This window comes from Danio aesculapii, chromosome 11 (genome assembly GCF_903798145.1).
Source record: "Danio aesculapii chromosome 11, fDanAes4.1, whole genome shotgun sequence".
NCBI classification, from domain to species: Eukaryota; Metazoa; Chordata; class Actinopteri; order Cypriniformes; family Danionidae; genus Danio; species Danio aesculapii.
The window spans coordinates 32040423-32068084 of NC_079445.1; the positions used below are offsets into that span (position 1 = coordinate 32040423).

Sequence of the window (27662 nt, forward strand, 5' to 3'; positions counted from 1 at the left end):
TAAAAGCGGAATTTGCTGTGGTAGGAGAAGCTGTCTGAATCTTTTCTTTATTTAATAAATAATTTGCGCCTCAGAAGACAAATACGGACATGTAATAAGCGCGTGGTTGCATTTGAAGGCGTGAGACTCGGAACACAGACACTCTTGACAGTTCTGGAGATAATTAATAATATAATAACACTAATACTGAAGCGGTTGAGGCGTTTTAGAATGACCAGAACAACATTTAAGATGTTTTACAATGCGCTCAGCCGGCTGGCTTGTCCATTCACACACATTTTCTCACACGTGATCTCTTATAACATTATCACATGACTTTTTTTTTTTTTTTTATGTGCATACTGGAATTGGTTCGGTAAAAGTGTTTCAATCATAGTTTATGCACATCTTTTCTTATTGAATAAAAAGTTTATCCTACTCTGCGCATCCGTTTTTTTTTTTATGCGCATTTTCAAAATTTATGCTCATCATGGCGTTTTCCTCAACCGTTTTTTAAATTTATTTATTTATTATTTTTTTTTATGTGCATATGAAAAATGCTTGGGATATGAAAAGATCTTGGGCTATGAGATCTCGCAAGACAAAATCACAATGAGATTTCTTGTCGAGGTGTAAAGTTGTCTCGGAAGTTGTAATCTGATGTTATGGTGGAGCGTGAGGGTGAATTTAGTACTTCAGATTGGAGGCAGGATTGGATTTAAACTGCACATCTAGTGCTTTGCACACACCTAGCAACCCCGGGCTGCATTGGTGTTGCGTGTCACTCGGTTGCTTGGACGGGTGTGACATAGCTGCTTTTTTTTTAGTTCAAAGGTTGCCCCATCCAAAAGCATCGGCTGCTACAACTGCTGCTACACAAATTAGCCACGGCTTGTAACCATGCAGTGTAATAGCACTTTAGATATGCTGAAAGTCATAATCGTAAACACAAATAGAATTAAGACATGTGGAGTATTCCTATTTTAGTTGAATTCTTGAAGTCAAGTGCAGTACAAACATGTAAACGCAGTAAACTATTACCGTTGTAATTACTTTTAAAATTCGTTGTAAAATTACTGTCACATTTTGCGACAGGAAAAGGCATACACAGCTGTTTGACATAATTGTCTGTGCCGCCGTAGCTTACTATGGTGAGGGAGGCGAGTGCGAGTATTTACAACGCTCCAACTACAGTACTTAAAAATGCAGAAACGGTGCACAATTTCACTGCGTGTGTGTTTACTGGACAGTCTTTCACTGACACTTACAGCAGAGGCCCCTATTTCACTGCGATTTGAGAGAATGAAAGTAAACTACATTTCTCTCTTTATCACTGTAGCCCATTTGACCTGAAGGCGTGACTTTTCCTCTCCTTTCGACCTTTACAACGATACTTCTGGATACAGACACGAGCGCGTGTCTGCAGAGTTTTCTCCACCTTGTCTGTGATTACCGCTGCCGCTTATCAGTGTCACTCATCTGTGAAGAGCGCAGCGTAAGATCTAAGAGAACTTGTTAGACAAGGATCAGAAAGCGAGAGGAATGTTTATATATGTTTATATTGTTTGCTATAAATGCCCACGTAACCGAACCGTGAGACCAGTGTAGGTTCACAGCTACCAGTAAGTAGAGTTTATAGCTAAATATTTAGCAGTGTTTGCTTGTCCTTTATGCCATAATTTATTAAAATAGAAATAAAATACCATTCTTTACAAGTTGATTAAAAATCACCTAAATTGTTTTGCATTTTGTGAATTTTTTATTAGTTTTTGTATTTATAATTTTTTTATTTTATTTAATTTCATTTTTTTAAATGTACTTTTTCCCAGTTGAATAAACTATTTTCCAATAATATTTAACATTGGTTAAACATTATTTTCCATTTGTATATTAGCTAAATATTTATCAGTGTTTGCTTGTCCTTTACTCCATAGAATTCATTAAATTTAAAAAAGTTATTCAAAACTATACAAACTATACAACTATACAAAAGTTTCAGTTATTTAAAAAAAAAAAGCACCTAAAGAGTTTTGCATTTTGTTTATTTATTTATTTTTTCAGTTGAATAAAAGACTATTTTCCATTTATATATCTCATCATTGAAGATTTCTTAAAAAAAAAAAAATAGGGTAAGAGTCTCGTCTAGCCTCGTTCTCGTGAACCCAATCTCATGTCTCGTCCCGTCTCGTGGAGTAAGCGTCTCGTCACACTCCTACAAAATGCCCATAAAAATACATGGATGGAATCGTAGTTATAGTATCTCTGAGCAAACCACATTGCTTTCCTTTTTGTATTACAGCATATCAGCACTTCAATCTTAAATATTTGCTTCAGTACTCCATCACGTGCACCTGCGACATGTATTCCTGCCACTCCATTCCTGCAGAGTGTCTAGAGTGGGTAGTGGACTGACAGATGTTGATGGCATCTGCATACTGAGCCCGATTGCTCCACTGCCTCTCTGGTCTTGACGTCCAAGGTTAAGACAATCACCGGCAGGTGGGTGTGATTGAGCCTAATGGACTGCAATTGACATGATTAGCGTCTCTCACCTCTGCTGAGGTGCTACTGGATTGATTTTAATAGCCTCTCCTGGCAAAGTGTCGATGGAGGAATCTGTTTGGCATTCATGTATGTTCCGTTAAAGCTTCAGCATGACCTTCTTGCTGTTAGACCCCATGCCACCCATTCACTCATTACTCCGTCCATTACATCACTTTTCTTTGAAGTCCACAGATCTACCTACCTGTTGTTGTTTTTTGTTGCGAGGTAGTCCTTGTGCTCTTGTTCTCTCTTTAGCGTGTGAAAGCCATAGATTGTGATTAATTTGAAATAATGATGAAAAGAGGGTCCAATGTGGAAATGTATAGCATAGTTTCATTTGTTATCACATTTTTGGTGAATATTTTGTGGAGACATATGCAGGAAATGTTATTTTAAAGGAGTATTTACCCACTAATAACTTTACATTTAGCATGGGATGATAACCGTTTTCATGGTACACCGCGTTTTTTCGTTTATACTTTTTCTACGGTATTTGTAAATAAAAAACAATATATAAATTTTTTTTGTTTTTAGGACAACAGTATCTCCAGCAGAAAACAGATCCAAAGATGCCGTTTTAAGATGTTAAGAAATCTGTGGTTTTGAAATTCATTTAGACTGAAGTCAATGATTCATATGAATTATTAAGCCTGACATGTTCACTGTTCCAAAATATCAGTTTCTCAAAATAAAATGTATATTGTAAAAAATATTGTGTTTAAAGAGGAAAAAAAGTTTTTGTTTTTTACCCAAGACATTTAAAAGGAATATATTTTAGAGCAGTACTCACAATACTGTCAAACCTTAATATTTTTATCCAAGCTTATCATACCATCAGAATCGTATACCAGGCCATGCCTACTTTACATATTTTTATTTGTAACTGAAAAAGAGAAAAACGTATGCCACACATTTACTACATTTACATAACTATAAAAAAAATTGGTGGAAAATATGAATTTTATGTTTGAAATATGTTTCCTTAATTAGACTTGACAAATAAATGTGTTTTATTCTTCTCATCTCAAATTCTAGCTAGGAGATATGGGTTTCTTAGCAACTTTTACTGGGTGAAATCCCTAACCTTGATCTGTTTTTGGGGAAAACTTTTCTTCCTTTTTGTAGTGAGTAATTCTGAGTTCAGACTGCATGATTTTAGCTGCCCAGATTTTGACTCTCCGGTTTTCAGAAATTGCTGACAAATGCCTGAAATCCCAGGCAAATCGGTGCTCGTTCACTTGAGTTACAATCACACAGTGTGAACTATCAAAAACGTGGTCTGAAAGAATCGCAGATGAGTCGACTCCAAATCATGCACTGTGAAAAGTGTTCTGATTGAAAATAATCAGCAATTACCTACAGCCAATGAAAGAGCATCATCCACTAGTATGGGTATATGCAGGTCAGTGGGATGTTGGGGAAGAAGTCAAGGACGTCTTTTCAGTCTATTTGGACCCAAGAAATGTAGAAAAAACTAGTTTAAATTTGGCAGGAACACCTCTTTGATGTGCCATCTGAGCAATACCACAACCGGGTCGAAAAAGATGGAAGAGAAATTATTCCCTTCAAAAGTCAGCTGAGCAAAGAACATTTTCTGCCCCACTAAAGTTTTCTTTCTCATTATGTAGTCTAGTTAATGACAAAAGATATACTACGTGACCTCGCATTGTTTCCATGTCTCTTCTCATGTGTGTTTGGTTGTGAGATGTAGTTTGTGGACCGATACAAGTTGTCAGCGATTCTTCCCATTGTAAAGTCATGCAGTGTGAAAACCTCTGTGCTGCGACTACTTTGAAAATCGTGCAGTCTGAACTCAGCATAAACTGTATATATCGATCTAGAATCCCACATATCATAATTTGAAGAATATCTCTGCTTTTTTTGTTTATAAATTAATCATTATTATTTTATTTTACCACATATTTGCTCACAAACAATTTGCTTACAATTGGAACTTTGAGTGTTTTGGAGAGTAGCGCATGTTGAAGACTGCTATCATTGACATTGACGGATGACCTTTCATTGAAGGCTGATATGATGGATGACCGATTGCGGTGACCTAATAAACAGTGTTATTTATAATACAAGCGGGTGAACCAGCTAATGTTGTTAATTATGGCAATAAGTCCTTTTAATTAGACAGGTGCAAGGAACGAATAGAAAAGACCAGAAAATTGAGTTGAGGGGGCGCAGCACAGCCTATTATTAATATTGTTTTTTATTACATTTTCAGAATGATTTATTTATTCATGCCTTGAATAAGGACGTCTCTGCATTTTGGCAGTTCCGTTTTGCTCATCCTGATTTGTATGAATAGGACTTCTCAGCACTGAAGGTTATACAGAGTCTGCCTCGAATGACAATCCAGTCCTCTCAAGGCTCTCCTGCTTTCTCTGCCAATTGTTGGACTAGCCTTGTTTGGAATAGCAACAGAGGACTTCAGCAAATGATGGCATTCATTCCAAGGGGAACATGATTAGTAATGCGTCAAGAATAGGATTAGTCATATAAAACGGTGCTCGCAACAAGAGCTATATATGCTTTTCTATTTTAAAACGAATATCTAGATGCATAGCCACACACTGTTTCTCTGTTCTGTGATAGCCCTCATGTGTTCCCCTTTTAAGAAAACATGCAGGTCATATATGCACTGAAGTTACTGCTGTGTATCAACAAACTCCCAATTAACCTAGTTGCCATTGTAGCCAAGTTTTTGTGAAGTTTCTGTCTGTTTGACTGACTGAGAATTTAGTTAGGGGGGCTATGTTTGCTTGTGCTTGCACTTGGCTCGAGAACCCAGTCCCCTGCCAGTTCTCGAATCGGTGACATCTCTCATGCTGTTTGGCTTCATGTAGTGTGCAGTGTCTGTGGCCAACACATCTTAGTGTTTTATTTATCGGTAGGACTAGGATGAATAGACAATTTGTGTTTCAAAGAGAATCTGAGAATCTGTAGTCTTTTCTTTCTTATTGATCATGGATAACAAAAGCAGAAGCAAATGACAAATAATCAGATTGCTTTGGCTAATGTTTAATTTACAAGATTATTACTTGTTAGTATGCAACTTTTTGATCTATTTGTCTATTGTTGTCCAATGCTTTATTTTTCGGACAATTTTTCTTTCATTCATTTTCCTTCGGCTTAGTCCCTTTGTTCATCAGGGGTCACCACAACAGAATTAACCTTATTTTTACATAGCGGATGCCCTTCCAGCTGCAACCCAGTACTGGGAACCAAAATCTTTCATTTTAATATGAATTAAAATAATATTTTCTTGGTGAATATTAAGTTTAAAGGGGTATATTTGTTTAACATTTTACTTTTATTCAGCAAAACCATTAAATGGTCCAAAGTATTATTACATTTCTTTTTGAAATTACTTTTCAAGTGGTTTTATTTCTAATGAGATGCCTGCCAAATGAAGGTGCTTTTGATAGGTTTTAATTTATTCAGAGACCATTGCATTGAAGCACTGATGCTACATCAGATGTTGTTACTATGGTTGTTTTAATGAGCTCAGCCATTTGCATCCATTTGACAGTGTGAAAGAAATCCCAGTGCTGAATTTACTCTGCCATTAAACACAATGCATCTTTGCAAGGTCCTTCAGATGGATTCTGAATGCACTAGAATTTCCAGAGACCATGGGTTACACTGACCAAGTTATATAAAAAAACAACTAAACAGTTGGAGTATTTACTGGTGAGTCAAGGTGGCATGAGATAAAACATTAATGTAATAAAAATGAACTATGTTACCTTGCATTGTAAATGATTAATTATGCTTATTTACCAAGAATGCTAATGCAGTAAATCGTTTTTCATCTGGATCTAGCTGAATACATTTTACATACTTGGACTGTGACACTGTGATTGTTTTGCATGTTGTTGAATTCCACATATTAATGATCTTTTATTTTAAACATTTTAAGCACATGATATAAGTTCAATTCAATTCAAGTTTATTTATATAGTGCTTTCTAATAATTATTGTTTTAAAGCAGCTTTACAAAAGGTGCACGTTATTGCATTACAATCAGATTAAGTTAAAGTTACAATCAAATATAAGTTATTATATACATGATTAACCCGCAATTTTATTGCATATATTGTAGGTGATGTCTATGTGTACATGTTTAAAGGTTCAAGATACCCTGAAGTACTATTTTTAGATTTTTACAGATTTGTGTGTTGAGCATCATTTAAGACAATGTTAGCACCTTTTAGCTGTAACTGGGGAAAACTGGATAATTTTGAGTTTTTGCCAGCTAATTTCTTCTTCCGGGGTTTTAAATAATTTTTGGGGCGGGATCAAAATCGGTGATGTGGCGCAAATCTGCTAGTCAGTTTCTCATTATTATTCATAGCTGAGTTATCCTATGAGTAGACCCTGCTTCTTAATTATTCATGAGAGCTTGTGCATTCCATATGGTGCATTCCAATGACCACAGACTCGCCTGTGAGACAGCGGCCGTGCATGACAGTGGCCGTGCATGACAAGCAGTATTTAGCTGTTCATGAAGGCTTGTATGTGTTTGTTTCCATGATCTACTGGGTTTTTTGCGTGGTTTTCCTCGCAATGCTGTCAAAGGCGATACAGCAAAGCTGCTGGTTTGCTGCAAGCATTTTTGTTGTGAGGGCTGTGCGAGAATTGGATAATGGCAAACTTTGTCGTTTATCAGTTGAGTTTGTTACGATTCAGACACATCGCCTATCCATGCTGCCATGTTCGCCATATGTTTAAAATCCTCCAGATTACCGGCAGGTTTAATGGTTGGAATAGCTAGGGAAAGAGACCTGCTGTACTGCTATCCACTGTGTCTGCATGCATTCAGATCCGGGGATTGAGGAGGAGAGAAGTCCTCCTCATTTATAGTGTTTATATAAACATGGTTATCTTTATAATGATATAACAAAATGTGGATATATTAAATGAAATTATGAGTAGCCTATCTTGAATGTCACAGCATTAAATTACTTAGTTTATTTCTTTGCATTTATACTTTGTAATAGGGGTGGGCGGTACACCGGTGTCATAGTCATCACCGGTGTGATATTGCGCTACGACATGGATTTTCTAATACCGTCAATACCGTAATAAATCAATTATGCGCCTTGAACGGCTGCATTTACATCAATAATAGCTAATTCTAAATAAGGCATTAAATTTTCTTCAAACGTTCAGTTGTGGTCTGAATACATGTCCTTATACTACAGGGCTCGAAATTGCAACCATTTTGGTCGCATGAGCGCCCGAAATTTAATCTATGTGCCCTCATAATATATTTGGGAGCATTTGTGCGACTGAATATAATGGTTGTAGTGCAATCTGATTTGATTTTCTCTAAAAACTTGGTGAATCGCTCTACCCTGCCACTGTATTGGTTTATATTAGCAGTCAGTCACTCAACGCTTCCCGCTGTCAGATAACAGGGAGCTTTTGTTACTGTAGGAAATGCAAACGGCTGAAGAGTGAAAAGTGCACAGGTTTGCAAACCTCACCTAAAGTTATAATAATAATAATGGCGCAGATGACAGCGATCATGACATGAAGTAAATGTTGATCCGCCAGCTGAGATCGAGTGTTTTCGGAGAAGGTGCCCGAATCTCGATGCGTTGCATTCACCGCGTGTTCAGCGCAAATGTCTGCTAAATATAAAATCTAACACTGTACACATCATCGCCAAAGAAACTCACCTTTACTAAGTTTACTCTGAAACTACGGCTCATAACAAAGAGCGGAAATGCGCTGGTGGTCATCGCGAGAATCCTGCTCTGTCTGCTCATAAATTGGTGCGGCTGACTCGCCTGCTTTATTCCACCAACACAGAGAAATGAAGATCAGCTCATAACGAGACTGAGCATTTACAATGACCCAAACCAAAACTTTTAAAGAGTGATAGAAGTGAGACTTTCTTTTGTCCGTTCTTCCTTGAGATATATATTATTTTGCTATTGAAAGTAATACCATGATATTATACCGTCATTGTTCAAAAGATGAAAAATCATGGGTCTCCTCACATTTTGTCTGATTTTTTTTTTTTTTTTTTTTTTTTGAGCTGGTGCGCCAACTGACAAAAGCCCTTCTTTTTCCCCAGCTCTACCAGCCACGCCAATTTCTCCGTCTGCTCGCAATGCTTCACGCCCATCTCAGAGCATTTTTTGAAAAAATTCTGAGGTAGATTTGAACTGAAAGAGGGGGGTTTCATGACTCTTTAATGAAGTGTATCAAGTGTATGTGTTGTCCTGGATGTCCTATGGTTGGCATCATCTCTTCCTATGTGTTGTATACAGCACGCACTGATTCAAGTCAGATGAACACGCATATTAAATGTGATAATGGTTTGACTTGGGCTGAGAAAAGTAAAGGTTTGTGGGATCGGTGAATTAATAATTTATTTTTATGACAGTGCATTTGGATTGCTTTAGACCTAATCCGTGCGTTTCTATTTTTCTATTTTGACTTTTTCATGTAGTGTTTGGCATAAAATATTGGCTGTAACTGCTCAGAAATATCAAAGCGTGTAGCGATTTACCTCTGTAACTCAACTTTCTCTTGTTCTTCATCTTGACTGGAGGCGGTCAGCTCTCCATTCGTTGGTTGAGGTGGGCCAGACCTCTGGCTGGCCATGTTGTGGTTGGGTGTGTTGATCTCGTTAGTATACCTGAACTCAATCCTTCCCGTTGACCTCCGCTCTAATGAGGATCTCCCACTGCTTGCCCTTCATGACATGTAGACTGTTTTTGTTTGTCTGGTCTTCAGTCAGAATGGTTTATCCAGCCCATGTACAGTATACAGTTTCACAGTTTTTCCCCCTCTCTCTCCAGCAAATGGTTCATCTGGCTGTAACACGTCTTGTGAATGATTAGCAGAAAGTTTGCTCCACTATCTTTCTGCTGAAAACTCAAGGCAGAATGTTAGCCGTGAGAGAGAATTCAGTGTGATTTTACATTTGTCTGTGCATAATGAATCGAGAGCGTATGTGCTTGGAGAGCATGATAATTATCTCTCTTCTTATTCGTTCAAACGAGTCTGTATTGGGACAGAGCTCGATTTGAATACGAGTATGCAGATGGCGGGATGGCTGAAGGCTGTAAGAACGACGGTGGGGAGTTGAATAACGAAACAGCAGAAGTCTAGACACGCCCCGGTGGCTGTGAGAGTCTTCCTCCTTTGTGTGAAGTTAATTAATTTCTGAAACATGACTCTTATGTTCTCAAGTGCTTCACAGAGGGACCCTTGAACCTGCTGTTTCCTCTCAGCCTTTTGTGGAGGAAGATTTTGTTTTCACCCAGAGGAAGCGCTTTACTGCTTTCCTGTGAGAGCTGATGTTTTGTGATTATATTAACTTGTTTGAAGGAGTTGGAGTAGTGCGTCAGTTCAGACTCAGGGCAGGTTCGAGCATCATATGATCTTTAATCTTTGTCATGTGACCAAATTCATTATGTTTTTTTGTGTTAAATGTAAGGTTGGGTGATGAATCAAAGTTTTTGAAATCGACATTCAGATCCAATAATAGATCTATTTTTTCCAGGTCATTTTTTTCAATTACTTACCTTACCGCATGTAGAGTTACGTGACCCTGCTCTGTTTGTTACTATTGTGTTACTTTGCACTACATTGACGATTGACGATGCTGCGCCAGACATGCCTTGAGAAGGCATACTTTCCATTACATTAAAATATATATTTTTTTTAATTAAAACATTTGCTTACAGAAGATGCAAGAAATGCACAATTTAAAATATTATTTACCGGATATGCAAGAGACTTTTAACATGAAAAACAATGAAATAATGATTTATTTTGTTTCCAAAATTGCAAGTTATTCGTTCAGTTTTTTATAAGAAAAAAGTGATTTAGTTTTAGGCAATGTGTGTTTTAATTTCCGTTGTTCAACGTTGATGTTCAATAAATAATCATAGATGGTAGATAGTGTATGTTTCCTTCTATTATTTTAAAATCAAGTAATGCACCCTACATTCAAACATCTCTTACTTGTAATATGTGAGCATATTAACTGTACAAAACTTTTCAGTGAACTATGAATTTATAAAACTATGAAACTAATAAATAAAATAATCATTCATTAATCTTAATAGAGTTAAAATTGAGATTTTTATTTTCGGCCAAATCGCCCAGCCCTATTTAAATGTGTTTTAGAATATTTTTTTCTCATTTTTGTTTTTTATTACTAAATATTCTCAGGCAAAATTATGCAAAATATTAAATAATTGTATAATATAGGACAGTGATGATATCAGAGTACAACTATTCATAATTCTGAAGATGAATTATCAATTCTGCTTGATGCATATGGTTGCATGTATGTATATGTATGTATATATATGTGTATATGTATATATATGTATATATGTATATATATGTAAGAATAATAATAATAAACTATTCACTTAATTAACACTACAATTCCAACAGCAATTCCAGCCCTGTGCTGATCCATTACACCCCCCAACAGAGCATCAAAAGAGCACTTATTGTTTGAAATTCATAGTTTAGAGTTGACATGATTTGAAGGCAGAGACTTCTGATGTCTTTTAGTGGAAAGGTTAAAAGCTATACATGTTTTTGACCAGATTTAGCAGTCTAATCATGGTGACCAGCTCCTTTATGTTCTTGACACACTGTACAGTAAAGCCAAGTTTGCCATTAGCTCTGAGGAAGGGAGAGGTGCTTTCCTTGATAACGGTTTCTGAGATCAGTTGAATTGAAGTTAATCCTGTTGGCGGAGTTGCCATATGCTGGTTTCCAGCAGAGATCGGGAGGTTGAGGTTAGGTCTATGAACTGTAATTAGCTCCCTGCTAACAAGGTTAAACGTCTCAAACGTGACTGTAAAATAGTCTGAAAGTTATTTATTTATTTTTAATTAGAATATGCAATATGTACACAAATTGGGATCACACACACACAAAGAAAACAAAACAACAAAGAACTGATGAAAAATCGAAAACAAAAAACAAAAAAACAATACTGGTACTGGCATGTGTGTGCTAATTACTGCTGCTACTACATCCATAACAACGACTACTATTAATACAATGTCTACTATACTGATATTACTACAACAATGACTACTACTACTACAACAACAACAACAACGTTTACTTCAACTGATACTACTACTACAACATCTACAACTACTACCACTACTACTACTGATACTACTACAACAACAACAACGTCTACTACAACTGATACTACTACCATAACGACTACTATTAATACAATGTCTGCTATACTGATATTACCACAACAATGACTACTACTACAACAACGTTTACTTCAACTGATACTACTACTACAACATCTACAACTACTACCACTACTACTACTGATACTACTACAACAACAACAACGTCTACTACAACTGATACTACTACCATAACTACTACTACTACTACTATTACTCATACAACTGGTACTATTACCACAACGTCTACTACTACTGATACTACTACTACTACTACTACCACTGATACTACCACGTCTACTACTAATACTACTGATAATACAACAACACCATCTACTACAATTGATACTACTACCACAACGTCTACTACTACTACTACTACTACTACTACTACTACTGATACTACTACAACAACATCTACTACAACTGATACTACAACTGGAAATCAGGAAGAGGACAAATAAGGATAAAAATACTAAGTAGAAGAGGAAAGAAGCAACAGAAGATTAAGAAGAAATAGAAAAAGAAAGAGAAGAAAGTAGAAAAAGTAAAAGAAGAAAATGAAGGGAAGAAAAAGTAAAAAAAAAAAAGACAAGCAGACAAAATAAGAATAAAGAAAAAACATTGTTATAATAATGATAATATACAAATAACAAGAAAACAAAGTAAAGAATAATAATAAAAAAGAATAACAAGAAGAAAAACTATTACAATAATACTGATAAATTAATAATAATATTAATAATAATAATAATAAGATTGAAAGATCAAGGGGTGGACAGACAAATGTGATAACTATAATATACTCATGTTGATAATAATAATAAAACAACATCAACATTATGAATAATTTGAGGAGGTGGAAGTTATAAGATGAGCACAGTCTAAAAGTTAGGAGTGCACTTAATAAAGGCTCTATATTTAGGCCCTGAGATTTGGATGAAATTTTAAATGAATAACAAGATCTTGCAAATAAATTAGTTGTGAAATTTGACTACATGCATGTTTGGTTTTTGTAAATAATAATAATAATAAATTGTTGTCAGAACTTATGACTGCAGAGGAGGAGGATCACCTGATATTTAGATAATTATAAAGCAAATATAATTATAGCCAAGTAGCATAAGATGTATTTGCTGTCTCTGCTAAATTAAGTATGACAACAGCTTCTTTTTAATTGCATGTTTGGGGTATGTTTTAAATAATTAGTTTTTTCTCTCAGGCAGATTGAGTAAACAAACACTGTCAGAGTGACTGACAAGTAGAGGGAAGGTTCTGCAATTAGCCTCATAAATATTTGTTTTCTTTTTGATGCTCGTGGTTTTATCTCATCCAATTACTTTTTCACTCGTTTTGAAGTCTTTATATCTGCAGGTTCTTTATCTGGATGCGTTTTTTTTACATTAAAGTGACAGTGCAATAGGCACCTTTGGGGTGTAATTAATGTCAGGATTTTTAACACAGAAAAGTGCTGAATTTAAAATTAATGTTGATAGTTTATGGAGTTCATTGGGAAGTTGAGGCCCGTTCTGGAACTTCTTACCATAGTTGATTATTTAGTAACATGGAAAGCTAAAAAACAGTGGTTAGAAGCGTGCATATTATGGTTTGATCAAAATTGACATGGTTACTTCGTTATTTGAGATTTTTTTTGTTGTTGTTGGCATATAAAGATTTTTTCAAAAGTCTCTCAGAAGGTCACTTGTCTTGTTCCTGGTATTTCTCATTGCTTCAGTAATTGAGAGGCTTTCGTTGTGATTGAGGGGTTTTGTGTTTTTGGAGGTCTGTGTTTCTTTAATGAAGGTCATTTCCCATGCACACACTTTCTGATTGATCACCAGCACAGCGTGTTTACACAGAAGCTTGCGAATTTGTTTTGACTCCATTAATGAAGTAAGACTGATGGCTGTGATGCTTGGCCAAGCCACCAGTAACTGCACTACGTGTGTGTTTGTGTGTTTTTGACCATTGTGTGCAACACTAGCTGAATTAATAGAGCATGTAAATGTTTAGAGGGAGGTTGTGAAAATGTAGATTTGGAGTTTGACTGATTATAATGCCTGCCATCTGGGATGGAGTTGAACCGTTTGCACGAGCCATGCTGGGTTACTGCTAAATAACCTATTCTCCTTCCTCTAATGTACGACTGGCAAGAACCTCGAATAAGAATGCGGGCGAAAATGTGGTTTTGTTTGTTTGCTTTGTTTCTCCTTATGAGATTTGGCAAAGCATTCCTCTAAAGAATTTCCAAAATGAAATAGCGCAGCAGCATTAGCAAACATGCTTTTCCTGAGCACCGCGAAAGCCGTTTTTCCTCAGAGCGCGTGCATGATCCAAAGCAACAGATGGGTATAATTTTGTCCTTAATCCAACATGCAGATATTCCAATTGCATATTAGCACGTTCATATGTCACCGAGGAACATTTTCTCATTTACAATCGCCTATGAAACTTTTGTCTTTACACAGATGGCATCATGCATGTTACCACAGAGAGCAGTTACACAATTGCAGTGCTTGTGATTTCAAATCTCCATCTTGATATTTTAGGTCTCATCAATCTTTTGTCTCTCTGAATTGTCTCTCTGAATGCAGAGCTCAGGTTCTCGATTAATTATCAAAGGGGTAGTGATGTAAAATCAAATTAGATGGCTGTTTCTCATCTCCATAACTGCATTTTTGATAATTTTTTTAACTATATATGCATATATGCAGGCATTTCCTCCTCTTGGATTAATCAACAAATTTGATCTGAGAGAAAAAAATTAACAGCTGAGATATTCAGAGCAGAAAAAACTCATCTGTCTGTTCTCACAGTTTGTTATGGTATGAAAATGTAAATCTCAGAAACTCATTAGCAGGCTCGGTTGACAGGTTGATGCATTTTCTGCATTGTCTTGTGTATTTCATGTTAATGAAAGACTGGAGTATTGATTGATGTTGTTGTTTTTGAGGAGTGAGAGTTTGGATGCAGAGCTTTCTTTGTCAATATTGTTACTTACACATCAGCTTCATTAAATTAGCTGGAAAGTTTGGTGCATGTGTTTGTGTTGCGATGCTTAAACAGAACACCAGAAGCAGAAAATGTTTGCCAAAGCAACTTCAAATTTTGGAAGTATTGCAAGAAATGCTAGCCAATCAATCTAATTGAAGTGTAAGTTATTTTTAAGCATGTATGTGCTGACACACTGCATAGATCAGTTTGAATATTGATATTGTATTACTTTTCTATTAAGTTGGTATATAAATGTTTTCTCTCTTATACGTGATGTGCGTTTTACAACCATTTCACCTGGTTGCGAATTTTGGCATGCATGCAGTATGCGCATTTACCCTCTCTCTCTCAATAGTCGTTAACTAGGTCAATGCATATCATGTTACTCGTGTTTAGGGATGCAATGATTACAGATTTTGGTTGTACAATTATAGTCTGAGGAATAATCACGATTATTATGCATTTATTCATTCATTTCAAAACACTACTAGTTTAGTAATTCACAAGAAAACTCCTTATATTTTAAAGTATTATTGCTGCTCAGTAACTAATTATTCATTCATTTTCTTTTCGGCTTAGTCCTTTTATTAATCCGGGGTCGCCACAGCGGAATGAACCCCCAACTTATCCAGCACATGTTTTACGCAGCGGATGCCCTTCCAGCCGCAACCCATCTCTGGGAAACATCCATACACGCTCACTCACACTCATACACTACGGACAATTTTAGCCTTCCCAATTCACCTGTACTGCATGTCTTTGGACTGTAGGGGAAAACGGAGCACCCGGAGGAAACCCACGTGAACGCAGGGAGAACATGCAAACTCCACACAGAAACGCCAACTGACCCAGCTGAGGCTCGAACCAGTGACCTTCTTGCTGTGAGGCAACAGCACTGCCTACTACGCCACTGCGTCGCCCAGTAACCAATTAATACAGCACAAAATAATAGTAAAAACAAACAATAGTTCATTTTTATTTGCATTTAAAAATGAGTAAAAAAAGGTTTTGGCATTCAGGCACAAGTAATAATTTGACACTAAAAATAAGTGACTAAATGAATAAATAAATAAATAAACGTTGTTGCTAATATGCACGCACAAGCCACATGCCTCCATTCAAAATAACGAACTTGCACAGGGTAGACGGGATATGCGGACGGCTCTTTTTATTAATAGCCTCAACTATAGTTAAAATCAGCCTTTAATCCAGAACTTTAAACTAGCGCACAGTTGGCATAACTTTTAGTTGCAGCAGTTTGGTTCTGTGCAGAAATGTGGTGTTAAAGTTTTTACAATTAATTAACCGCGATGAAATAAAGCGTGGTTAATAGTGAAATCAGTTAATCGTTGCATCCCTACTCATGTTTGCATCAGGATTAAAGATTGATTTTTCTATATAGAGTTTTGGTGTGGCGTATTTAACCTGAGAATGGCATTTTAAACCTTTTAAACATGAATGCGTTTTAAAACGTCAGATTTGTATCCTCTTTGGCTTGGAATCAAAAGTTTGGTACAGCCATGTGAACTGTCATGTGATCTACAATGTCATTTTCAGTGTCACTGAGAAATTATTCTAATCACGTCTCTCTCTCTCTCTCTCTTTCAATGTTTATAGCACTTAAACATCAGAACACTTACTGATGATGTGGTAAGAGTCCTTTATTCAGGTTTACTCTGGCTTTTTCGCTCTGTCAGATGCTCAGTCTATTTCATTTTCTGTCTTGTTCTTCATTAACGAGCTTGCATCTTATATTTGATTTCTTCTGTGACGTCTAACATTTATTAACCACAGACTAACAGAGGACCCATGTCTAATACGACATTCCCACAACCGCAGCATTTCATTCACAGTCAGTGTGATCCAAAACTAACTGTGTAATATCAGTTTGTTTTTAGCAAACTTGATTTACTAATCTTCTTCTAGTATAAATGTATGTTTTTATAAACTGTTTTGAATGTTCTAAAGCTTTCCATGAGACGAGTGGTTCTTTTCTTGGTTCTCTAACACTTTAAAACTGCCTCTAATCAAACATGTCAAGCTTTATTTTTACATCACTAATGAGTCTGCATGTAACTGTAATGCTTATATAAGTTATTGTGAAGCTGCTCAGCTCATGGTAAGTTTGTATTTTTATAGTTTAAGTTTGTTAAATTTCAATCTGGTTAATTTCAAACATTTAACAAAAGCCTTTAAGAGCATATCTAACCCATTTTCTTGTGGACTTGTGGAATATACTTGATAGTCTTTATTTGCATCCCATTTTGGTGCCTACATCAAATTAAACTAGATAAAGTGATTTTATTTACATAATATAATATTAGAGCATATAATGTTTCAAATAACTGAAAATAAGTCAAAACATGAGTGAATATATTTCTGTTAAAAAAAGTCTTGTGCCACTTAATTTAAAATAATAAAATGTAGCGTTATCATTTTACTTTATTATAAACTTCTTGCCTACAAATGTGCAATATCTATTGAAGGATAGTGGCAATAAAAATACAATTAATTAATATTTTTGGGCTGCACTGTAATCTTTAAAGCTGAAGTCTGTAACTTTTTATTATTGTTATTTTTTAAATAATTACCTAAAATAAAATTGAGCAAGTACATAAACAGCCAGTGTCCAAACTATGTCCTTACCTTTGCCCAATTCACAGCTCTAAGCTTGTATTAATGTTTTGTAATTTGAGTGGAACTGGCAGGTTTTTGTGTGAAATATGGTTCGTTGTTTGTCTTGTCGTCATTGTCACGTTTTTATACACACGGAAGTCTTATATACATACAAAAGTCCAGGTAGTGGGTCAAAGTCCAGGTTTTAGCCCATCATTAATTCTGTTTATTTACTTGTGTAAATGTGTGTAAATCTATACTTATTCAGTTTTTAAATTAATTAAAGTAATATTATTGACTAATATGAAAATGTTCATCTGATTTAAGTACAATGCAGTTTTGACAGTAATATTTTCTGTCTTTTAATAGAGATATTATATGAGAGACTTGCTTTGTTTACCAAATAAAGTGAATCTAATTGGATTTGCATTGTAAACATTAAATAAAAGTTAAAAAGATATTACTTTTTATTTAATATATTAAGGTTTTAGTTATGATACTCCCAAAATTATTCCGCAGAAATCCGCAGATTTTTACCAAAATTCCCCGCAGAAATAGCAAAAAACTTCCGCAGAGTCCGTTTGGCCCTAACACAGCCATACATACGCAGCAAAATAGTAGCCTACGTAAATAATATGCTTCTCCAAATATCAGGAATTACAGTTTTCACCAATAGGATATATGCACATCTAGTGTTTTTTCATAAAGATAAACTTCCAGTAAACGGTTAATGTGACTTGTTTCAATTTTATACGGTTCCTATTACAACTCGATGTTGTAATGTATTTAAAATATAATCAGTTAAATAGACTTCAGCATTCATTTAGTTGTTCAAGTGTAAAATGTAATGAAAAGCCGTTTACATGCACGCACCCCTCAGCATCTAGCGCTGAAACACCATTGAAAATACTGGGGTAAAATAAATTCCTTATTTTAAAGACATGGCACAGAAAAATGTAAGTTAATGCAGTGCTTCTTGTACATTCTGAGAACCACTTTATATTGTATATCAATCAGGCAGTGAAGATCGTTGATTATTTTAAAAAAGAAAACAGACTTTAAACGCTGCAATTTTGTCAGCATACAGTTCACTGGATGCGTTTCACCCAGGTTACTGAAAAAAATAAAAGTCTTTATGCATACTTCTGCATATATCCTATAACAAGGCAAAATTGGCAGACTGCAGTTTCAAATACCCAGTCAAAGCATTGTATTTCTTAAACATGTCTGACTAGATTTTTTTTGTATACATTTTTCAGTTGTTACACTGAATGATAAATGACATTTTAGTATTTGTCTTCTGTAAAATAATTGTAAAAAAAAAAAAAAAAAATCTTATCAATAAAAGTCTTTTCATTGAGAATAAAAGTAAACTGGACACATTCGGCTGAATGAAGCAAAGTATTTATTTATTGAGGGAGTACACTACAAATTCCTTTCTTCATATAATTTCATGGTCATTTTGACAGACCTAACAAAACAACATGCAGACCTGAATTGAAGCTGCACAACAAGAACAAAAGAAAAGATTTCCAAAAACTGGCAAATTAATTAACAGAGTTTTTGAATCCTTTCACCAAGGATAGCTGGAATTGTTTGTTTGGTTTTCTGAATTATTATTATTTTTTTTGTGAGAGTGATGAAACAACGATGGTGCCCAGCTGAATTCTGAAGCCTGTTAGCATTTCATGTACTAGTCTGAATTTATTAACATTGGTGGTATCAAGCCTGTGCAGCTGGATCTGTTTCGTCTAGCAGCAGCTCAAGGTAATGAAATATTTTGGATGGAGGACTTTAGGTCATGGAGTGGAGCAGTCAGTTAATTTAAACAGCACCGAGACCATCTTATCGATAGAACTCAGTGGCCGTTTTTCACCTCATGGTGAATAGCATCAACTTTGGCATTTAGCACCGCAATCACCTTCATCCTCCTTTCGATCTCATATCATCCTTCTCGCTTTCCTCACTTTTGCCCCGCTCACTCACTATTCATTTCTTCACCAGGTTTCCTCTTTCCTCAATACATTTCAATCTTCTCTCCTTTAATTCCTCGCCTCCTGGGTCCTTTACTCGTTTCCATCTCTCTCTCTTTCATACCGTCCTCCTTTATTATAAGATCACTCTTGTGGTCTTAAAATGTGTTTTGTTTCTTTTGCATTATCGATTAGCATCAAAATGTGTTTTTGTTTGTGTTGGTTTGGTATTGATTCTCAGTCTGTCGTTGCTAGAGGGAAGGTAGACCCAGGAACAGAGTAATCAGGATTATGATGAGATGGATGCCGCTGGGACACTCGTTTTCACTCTTTCTCAAAGTGAAAAGTCAAATGTGGTCCAAAATGAGCACCTGGATGATGGGTAATAAGTAATTATCAAAGGATGCGTTTTATTATGATGCCCAATATGTTAGAATGCAGAGTGGCTGATAGTGACGTCGGTATTTTATTTGACATTTAATAAGTTTGAAATGATTAAGAGGAAAGGAAATATACCAGTTAGGGCGGTGCGATATGTGACTGCAATGTTTGTTCTTCATCAGATGAATCAATTTGGAAAGAACTCATAATTTTTATATTGATTGGGATGGTTTCTTAGCACAGTTAATCTGCATAAAGGAAACAGACACCATCTTTATTTATTTATTTTTTTAACTGTATTCGAGTAGAAATTGAATAATCAAATGTAAACAATTAACACTGCATAGACTTCATGGTATAAAATGTTAAATGCAACCATTTTTTTATTCTTAGAATTTCTTAGACAAATTAGGGATGCTCAGTTTGTTTAATTTTGCCAACGGACAATTGCCGCTCATTAACTGAATATTAACCGTTAACTGGTCAGATTAATATTAAATTACTATTTAATAAAAAAATTATATGACGTGTGTATTTTGCGTCTGACACATTAAATATTGCATTTTAAAATACTGATTTATTTTAACATGCAAACCACAGCATACAGAACATATTAACAACAGAACATCTTCACTTACCTGCAGTGTTTCCAACAGCATAGAAAAACAGAATAAATTGAATAAAAAGAATACAATGGATAGTCCTGCCCTAGATATTTTCACATAAATTACAAATGTAGATTACAAAACAAAACACTGTCTGAATCCTTTTTTAAACTGGCATAGGCTGTTTTTTGCAATCATGTTTTTTTTTTTTCCTCCGTCATATAACAATAGCAGGCTACCTTAAATCAATTGCTCCCCGGAAAATGTTAATTTAATTAATGATCTGCTGTAATTCTTATATCACAAACCTCTGTCAACATTTTTAATAGATGTCATTAGTTTAAAGATTATGTCTTGAGCATTTGATTTTACCTCAGAGCTTGTGTGCTTATAATTTCTCTGTCTCACTCGTGGTTTGTGTGCGTATGCTGTGCGTGATGAAATCTTTGGATGTGTTTGATTCGTAGATTAGGCTACGTAGGCTATTTTAAAAAATTATATTTTATAATAACGATTAATAACTATAATTTTCCAAATGCAAAAAAAGGTTGGTTTGTTGCTTGTACACTAAATCATCAAAACTATAGCCTATTTGATGTGTTTATGAGAGAAAATCCAGACTGCTTGTTTCCAAAGCACATTTTAGAAAGTTTTGCTTTGCAGCTTCTTTATCCAATTGTGCGGAAATCCAGATGCAGGACAGAGGCAGTCAGCATCAACACTAGTTTGGCATCAACTTGTCCATAACGCAAGTTAAGAAATATGTGTTGCACATTTATACAGCCAAACTTGGACAAAAAAAAAAAAAATATACACACACATACACACACACTTGAGGTCAGAATTATTAGCCCCCTGAATTAATAGCCCCCCTGTAAATTTTTCTTAATTTCTGTTTAACGGATAGAACATTTTTTTCAACACATTTGTAACCGTAATAGTTTTAATAACTCATTTCTAATAACTGATTTATTTTATCTTTGCCATGATGACAGCAAATAATATTTTACTAGATGTTTTTCAAGACACTTCTATACAGCTTAAAGTGACATTTAAAGGCTTAACAGTTATTAGGTTAACTAGGCAGGTTAGGGTAATTAGGCAAGTTATTAAGTTCTTTCATATTCATGAGCCGTTAATCCACGGGTTAGGTAATCAAAAATTAGCCTATTAATGTTTAACTAGGTGGGTCGGGGGTAGATAAGATCAATAATCGTAAGTATGCAACTCATACTCTCATTTTAAAAATCATGCAACCATTATCTCACAATTTTTTATAATAAATAATCTTTTTTATTAAAACAAAAGTGATTTAGCAATGCCGCGCCACTGACAAGCCAAATGCAGAGAAACAAAGCAACCATCGGGGGATTCGCGGCAACCGCAGTAGGCACTTTTTCCGCTGTTCTTTTTTGCACTTGATTATTATGTGTTTATTACTAAAAATCAATGATGAATATGCTTACAAGAGTGTGTCCTTTGTGTGTGTTGTACGTCTTTTATTACTGAAGCTGCCCTCTTTCAAAACCGAAATTTCCTTCATCTGTCTGGCAATATTTCTGCTTTAATCGAATGAAAAGTTAAATTAGATGAGCCAATATTTAAAAATTTGCAGTAAAGTAACTGTGACGAAATGGCTGACAGAATAGCTGAAGCCTTTGCGAAATCTGAAATTAACAGCCATAAATGTCTTTGAGCCAAAAAGTCTATTTGTAGGATATCTGTAAAAACGCAATCAGAGCCAATGTTATGTGTAAGTTGTGTCGCCTAATAATTATATTCATTCTAATAAAATGAAACCAAAATAAACCATTCATTGCATTTTTTGTTTGATTAAAAAAATATACGGAAACGAAAAAAAATCTAAGCATAGCTAGTTTGTGTTAATGTGTTTTAATATTCATAAAAATATGCTTAGCCTATTTTAGCTTAACGATTATATACGCCGCCAATAGGCAAGTCATTCAAAAAATATAATTTTGCTGTGTACTGAGTTATGTATATTTTACAATAAAAACTGAATGTAGCATGTCTCGCTGTTATTTAAAACATCAATTCATGAGAGAGAGAGAGAGAGAGCGAGCTCAAAGCAGGTATCGATATAACCAAAAGCAAGATCTTATCGTCATAAATATTCCATTAATGATACTTATTGAAATATTTATACATTTCCATGAAGTGTTTATTGAGATTGTGTGTGTGTATAGGCTGTCTGATCTTTACAGAAGCTGTAAACTGACACGTGTGCAGTGACTGCAGTAATGTTCAGCTCTGACAAGGCGCTTTTATTTAGCCTCTAGTCTTTAGATTTTTTTACATAATTTATCACAATTCTTTTTTTTTTTATTCATTTATTTTTTTATTGTATGCCCACATTCACAAAATATTAACATCAAAACGTATAAATGTGTTACAGAGAGTGTAGTCTTGAAAATGGAAAGTAACAAAGGAATTAATATATAAAAAAACATAAATAGGTAAAAAATAAAGCACAATCACACCATTTTAGAGCAGTCTTTAAGTGTAGGTTATAACAAAAATTGTATATGAATGATAGGGATTCTGTGTTAATTTAAGAGAGACACATAATTAATTTTAATTATTTTATAGTTTTATATAAAAAATGAGTGCTAGCTTGTTAGGTGTGAACATTATGCAAGGATCACATTTCGTATTCGGTTTATTCTTCAGTGGCCTAAAGATTCGTTAATAATGTATTTTATAAACTGATTGTTTTATAAGAACTAAGCTATTAATATATAATACATTAGGATAATTAATACATTAAGACATTCAAGTCATTTAGGACAACAAATCGCATCCATGTAGTAAATTAATGTTGAGTGGTATCGGTGCATTGTATCGGCCTTTCATGTACGAAACGAGTATGAGAATTTTAACCAAGTATCGACCCGATACCTGATACTGATATCGGTATCGGTGCATCCCTAATGATTAAATGCACTTGAAATCTTAAAGTCATTGGCCTTAAAAACAAACGAGCTAAATTTCTCTAAGGTTAAACTTCACAATTACTCAATGAGGTTCTTGTTCAGCTACAATGCAATTGCACAATTGCACTTCAATTTCCTGAGGGATGAATAAACTGAACCCGACTTTGCAGATCTTGCAATGGGATTATGATCACATTGCCATATCGATGCTGAAGCGATATACTGTGCATCCCTAACCAGTATGCAAAAATATAGATTTTAACTACATGTATAATAACATTTAAAATAATGTTAATAAGTTACTGTTATATGAATATGAAAATGAATTAAACAAAAATTACAATGTAATATATAAAAAAAATTCAAGTGCCATATGTTAGCAGATATTATTGGATCAAGAAGCAGATTTATACACTTTTTATTTATACAATTTATACAATTTATACAGCGAAAAAATGAACAAGCTGCGAATCAGCTTAGTAATTAGCACATGCATTCTCTGGGCACCATTTGCTAAATTTGTGGGGCGGCTGGATATTGTAGAACATGTTTTTGATGAGCGAATCCTGTTCTTAGATAATGGAGGGTTTTTTTTTTCCCCCAAGTGAGGGCTGATGTTTGGTCATGGTAGAAATGTGTTTTGGTGCTGAGAGGCTGAATTACTGAAGAGGGGTCTGGTGGAGTGATCAGAAGAGCATTGAAGAGGAATGAAGCCATTAGTAACATCAAAGTGTCTGTCGGTGAGGCAGGGAGAGAGAGACATCGCATGAAAGTAAGCCACAGACTCGCTCATAAACACCTAAACAGCCCTGAAAAGCACTTCATCATCTAGATCAGCTCGCGTCGGCTGCAGTATGACGCCTGTTGTTGTTGTTATCGAGGTAGCGGCTGCACATATTTATTTATCTATTCACCGGTAACGAGTGTGGAATAGCTAAGCGCTTCTTCCCTCCACTGGGGATGAATCTCTGTGATTAAACTGATCAGTGCCATCACTCAATGTAGCGAAGAGACGCTTTAGGGCAGCAGCAAACCAAATTAGACAGATGATGGTGTCGTTCGGTATCAGACACCACGCACTTGCTCCCTGCATCAGCTCTGTGCACTGTAGTCACTAGCTACACTCTGATCTACTGCTTGGGTTTAATTAATTTTACATCAGTGTCATTGCTGATTATCTCAGCGTGTTGCTCTCCTTCTTGCCGAGATAATGCGCGATGGGTGGCGTCGGCGAAAAATATACTCCAAGATAACGACTGCTAATTTTACCCGCCCCTCGAACGAAAAGGGGGCAAGCCCTCTGAAAATAAACCACCTACCTTTTCAGCCAACGCTGACATCTCAGTCGCCCGTCTTTTCCCCATTGCGCCCACAGGCAGAGGGGGAGAAAACGGCTCTCTGACAAATCTAATCCAATTAGGAAATGATTATCTGTGTGATGCGGGGGCCCGCCACCTCGATATAAATCAACGGCCGGTTACAGTGTCTCTGCGGACGCTCTCTGTTTGTTAGGCATGCTGAATGTGAAGCTCCTAATGAAAGTCTGCTTACAATAGGCAAGCTAGAACACCGTTCACAGGGCTAAAGTGGGTGTTTGATGAAGATCTGAAAGCTTTTGAACTTCTGTTCAGTTCAGGCTCATCCTTAGAGGCCATTAGTAGGTATGTACAAGACCTCTGGGCCTCGTGGATTTGTTACCTTGTTACAAAGTGTTAACCTCATCAGTGGCGCGTAGAACTATCCGGATAGATTAAGATTTTAATGTCTGTCTGGTTTATGCATTGTTGCTTTTAGTCTGGCCTTTGCAGTTGCAGAGTTTTAGTAATAAAGATGAAAATACTACTTAATTATTATTAATAATAAGTAATATTAATTATTTATTAATAATAATAATAATAATAATAATTAATACTTAAGAAAATACCTAAATTAGATTTCTTTTCCCCGCCGATATTTTGATATTTTGGATGTGCGATTTTAATTTTGTAGTCAGGCTTCAGACTACAATCAGTGAGTGTTAAAAAAGGAACTGAAAAAATATCAGCGTATATTAACAAACAACAAAAATTGTACTTCGCTTGCTACTGGATTGAGTGTTACTAGCAAGACTTTGTTAACCTTTTAGAAAGACACTCTTATAGCCGCCAGTGGTGCTATTTAGGTGCTGATTGTTGTATTTTCTCATGCTGTGGCAACAATTCTGCGACAGCTCTTACAAATGACCTGGTTTTGTTTGGCGACTCTGATTTTGAAACCAAGATATTTCCATATTACTGACAGGTTGTTTTTCTTTGATATTAATTCGCCTATTAATGCTTCTGAAGTGGCAGACGTTTGCACTTTCTTGTTTGTTTGTTTTTTATTCTGATTGGGCAGAACGAAAGTGCTCACTCAATTGGCTAGTAAGACTGTCACACACAGACAGCAGTCACGCATTTGCTCTGGGTGGGGCAAGGTAAATAATATATATTTCATATCGCAGCCTCTTGCGATTGCGATTTCAATTAATTCCACAGCCCTAATGTTAACCATTACTTTATTTGTACTTTTTGTTTTGTTCAAGTAATACATTTTCTAATATATTTTCACATACAAGTTATATATTTTTATATAAATATAAGTCTTGAATGAAAATAAATATAAATAATTAATTTGGTCCCAAATAGTCATCATTGGAATGATGTAGAGATTATTATTATTATTTTTATTATTATTATTATTACTATCGTATTCAGTGTCTCCCTCAGTTTCGAAATATACTTGCGATAGTAGCCAGATGGCACATAAATGGTTAACTACATGTGACAAATATGTGATTTTTTTTTTTAACAATACTTTTATTTATGACTTTTCAATGGGTTAAAGTTTTAAAAAGGGCTGTGAAATAAATGTTTTTATGCTATTTAGGAGCCATGTGCACACAGCTGCTCAATCTCCCAAGTTCAGATTGCTTTATTAGCATGACATTTAGTTTTGTAAAAGCATTTCAGATATGTATAAAATTGAAATATATTCACATCATCATATGAATAGCAAATAAAGCAAATGAGAAAAATTTCTGGAAAAATGATTGAATCAGACAATATCTCTAAAATGGATATTTATTAATAATTAAAATAAAAAGTGTAGATTTTATAAAAGGCAAATGGGTTGATTGACCATTTCTAATGGTATACATATATTTTGCATCCAGTTGTCATTTCGTCCTCTGTGAGTATTTAGTAATTTTTTTAAAATGGTTTAGATTAAAGAATCTATTATTTACTTTTTCTCTCATGGCTGTGCGCACTGTCAGTTGCGAAGCCAAGCAGAAAGTAGTTTTTAATAAAAGAGTAATGCAAAAACGCAACAACTTTAGAAAGTAACAGCAAATGTCGACTCCCTGGATATTCGAAGAGATTTAGAAACACTGGCTGGAGTCGCAGGATGCATTTTTAAGCCTCAAAAAGGTGCATCTCTGTGGGTCTCTGCAGAGCACATAAGACTGTCTGAGAAAGTTTTGTTGACCGTTCTCAAGCACACACAATGAGCAGTAAGCAATGTGTAGGGGAGAGAAGATTTTCCACTGGTTAATCAAACGTGGATGTTTGATTATCTTTGGCGGATACAAAAAAAGTGTAAAAGGATGATAATATTGATTAAAAAAACTGTCATCAAATATGCTTGGGTAAGCCATTAATATACCTGGGTAAAGCACTGATATTGGAATGCTTGTGCTGCTTAATATTTTTGTGGAAACAGTGTTTATTTAAAACGAAAATCCTTTTACTATTATGAAGAAATAATTACAGTCTCAAATGCTTCATTGTTGTTTCAGTTGGACAGATTTTCCAGTATCCGAATCCCTGGCAGTAAAAAGGAACGGCCAAATCTCTCCCACATGTCCAAGCATTCCTCTTCTGGTGACTGGTCATCTTCCTCTGAGTTTGAGGAGCTTTCTTCAAGGATCACATCGGAGAAGGAAATTCTTGCCCTCTTTGAGAAAATGATGGTAAGATACATTCAGTTATTAACAAATCAGTGTTATGTGTTATTACTTTAATGAAACACAACTAAGGGATTCTGAGTGTTTTGGATGTTGATCTGCATTCATTCTATTGGACACATTTTAGTGATTCACCAATCTTGAATAGATTGAATCTTGACCAATCTTTGATGGCCAGTTGTGATTGCCATTTATTTTTTTTTACATGCTAATTGTCCAATTCTGATATGAATTTTTAACTTTTACATTTGAGTGATTTTTAGATAATTTTGGGAACAAAAAAAAACAATACTCCATCAGCTAAACAGTCTAAAGAGGCAATTGCAAATACTTGGAAACAACCAGTGTGAGACGCACCAATCTTACTGCTTACAGAATTCCTCAGACATCTTTTAACATTCGGTTTTAAGACTTCTTAA

The 27662-nt window shown here is 35.2% G+C and overlaps 1 protein-coding gene across 2 annotated transcripts in view; it reads left to right on the top strand.

Moving 5' to 3' along the window:
• The window catches only part of diaph3 (diaphanous-related formin 3), a 475404-nt gene that overhangs the window by 14789 nt on the left and 432953 nt on the right, over nucleotides 1-27662 (top strand). Inside the window, exons 2-3 of one of the 2 annotated variants that reach the window (XM_056468166.1) lie at nucleotides 16347-16379; nucleotides 27076-27249. In XM_056468166.1, coding sequence (XP_056324141.1) covers nucleotides 16347-16379; nucleotides 27076-27249 — 207 coding nt within the window. The remainder of the gene's footprint in view (nucleotides 1-16346; nucleotides 16380-27075; nucleotides 27250-27662) is intronic. The other variant, XM_056468167.1, reaches the window with a different exon arrangement.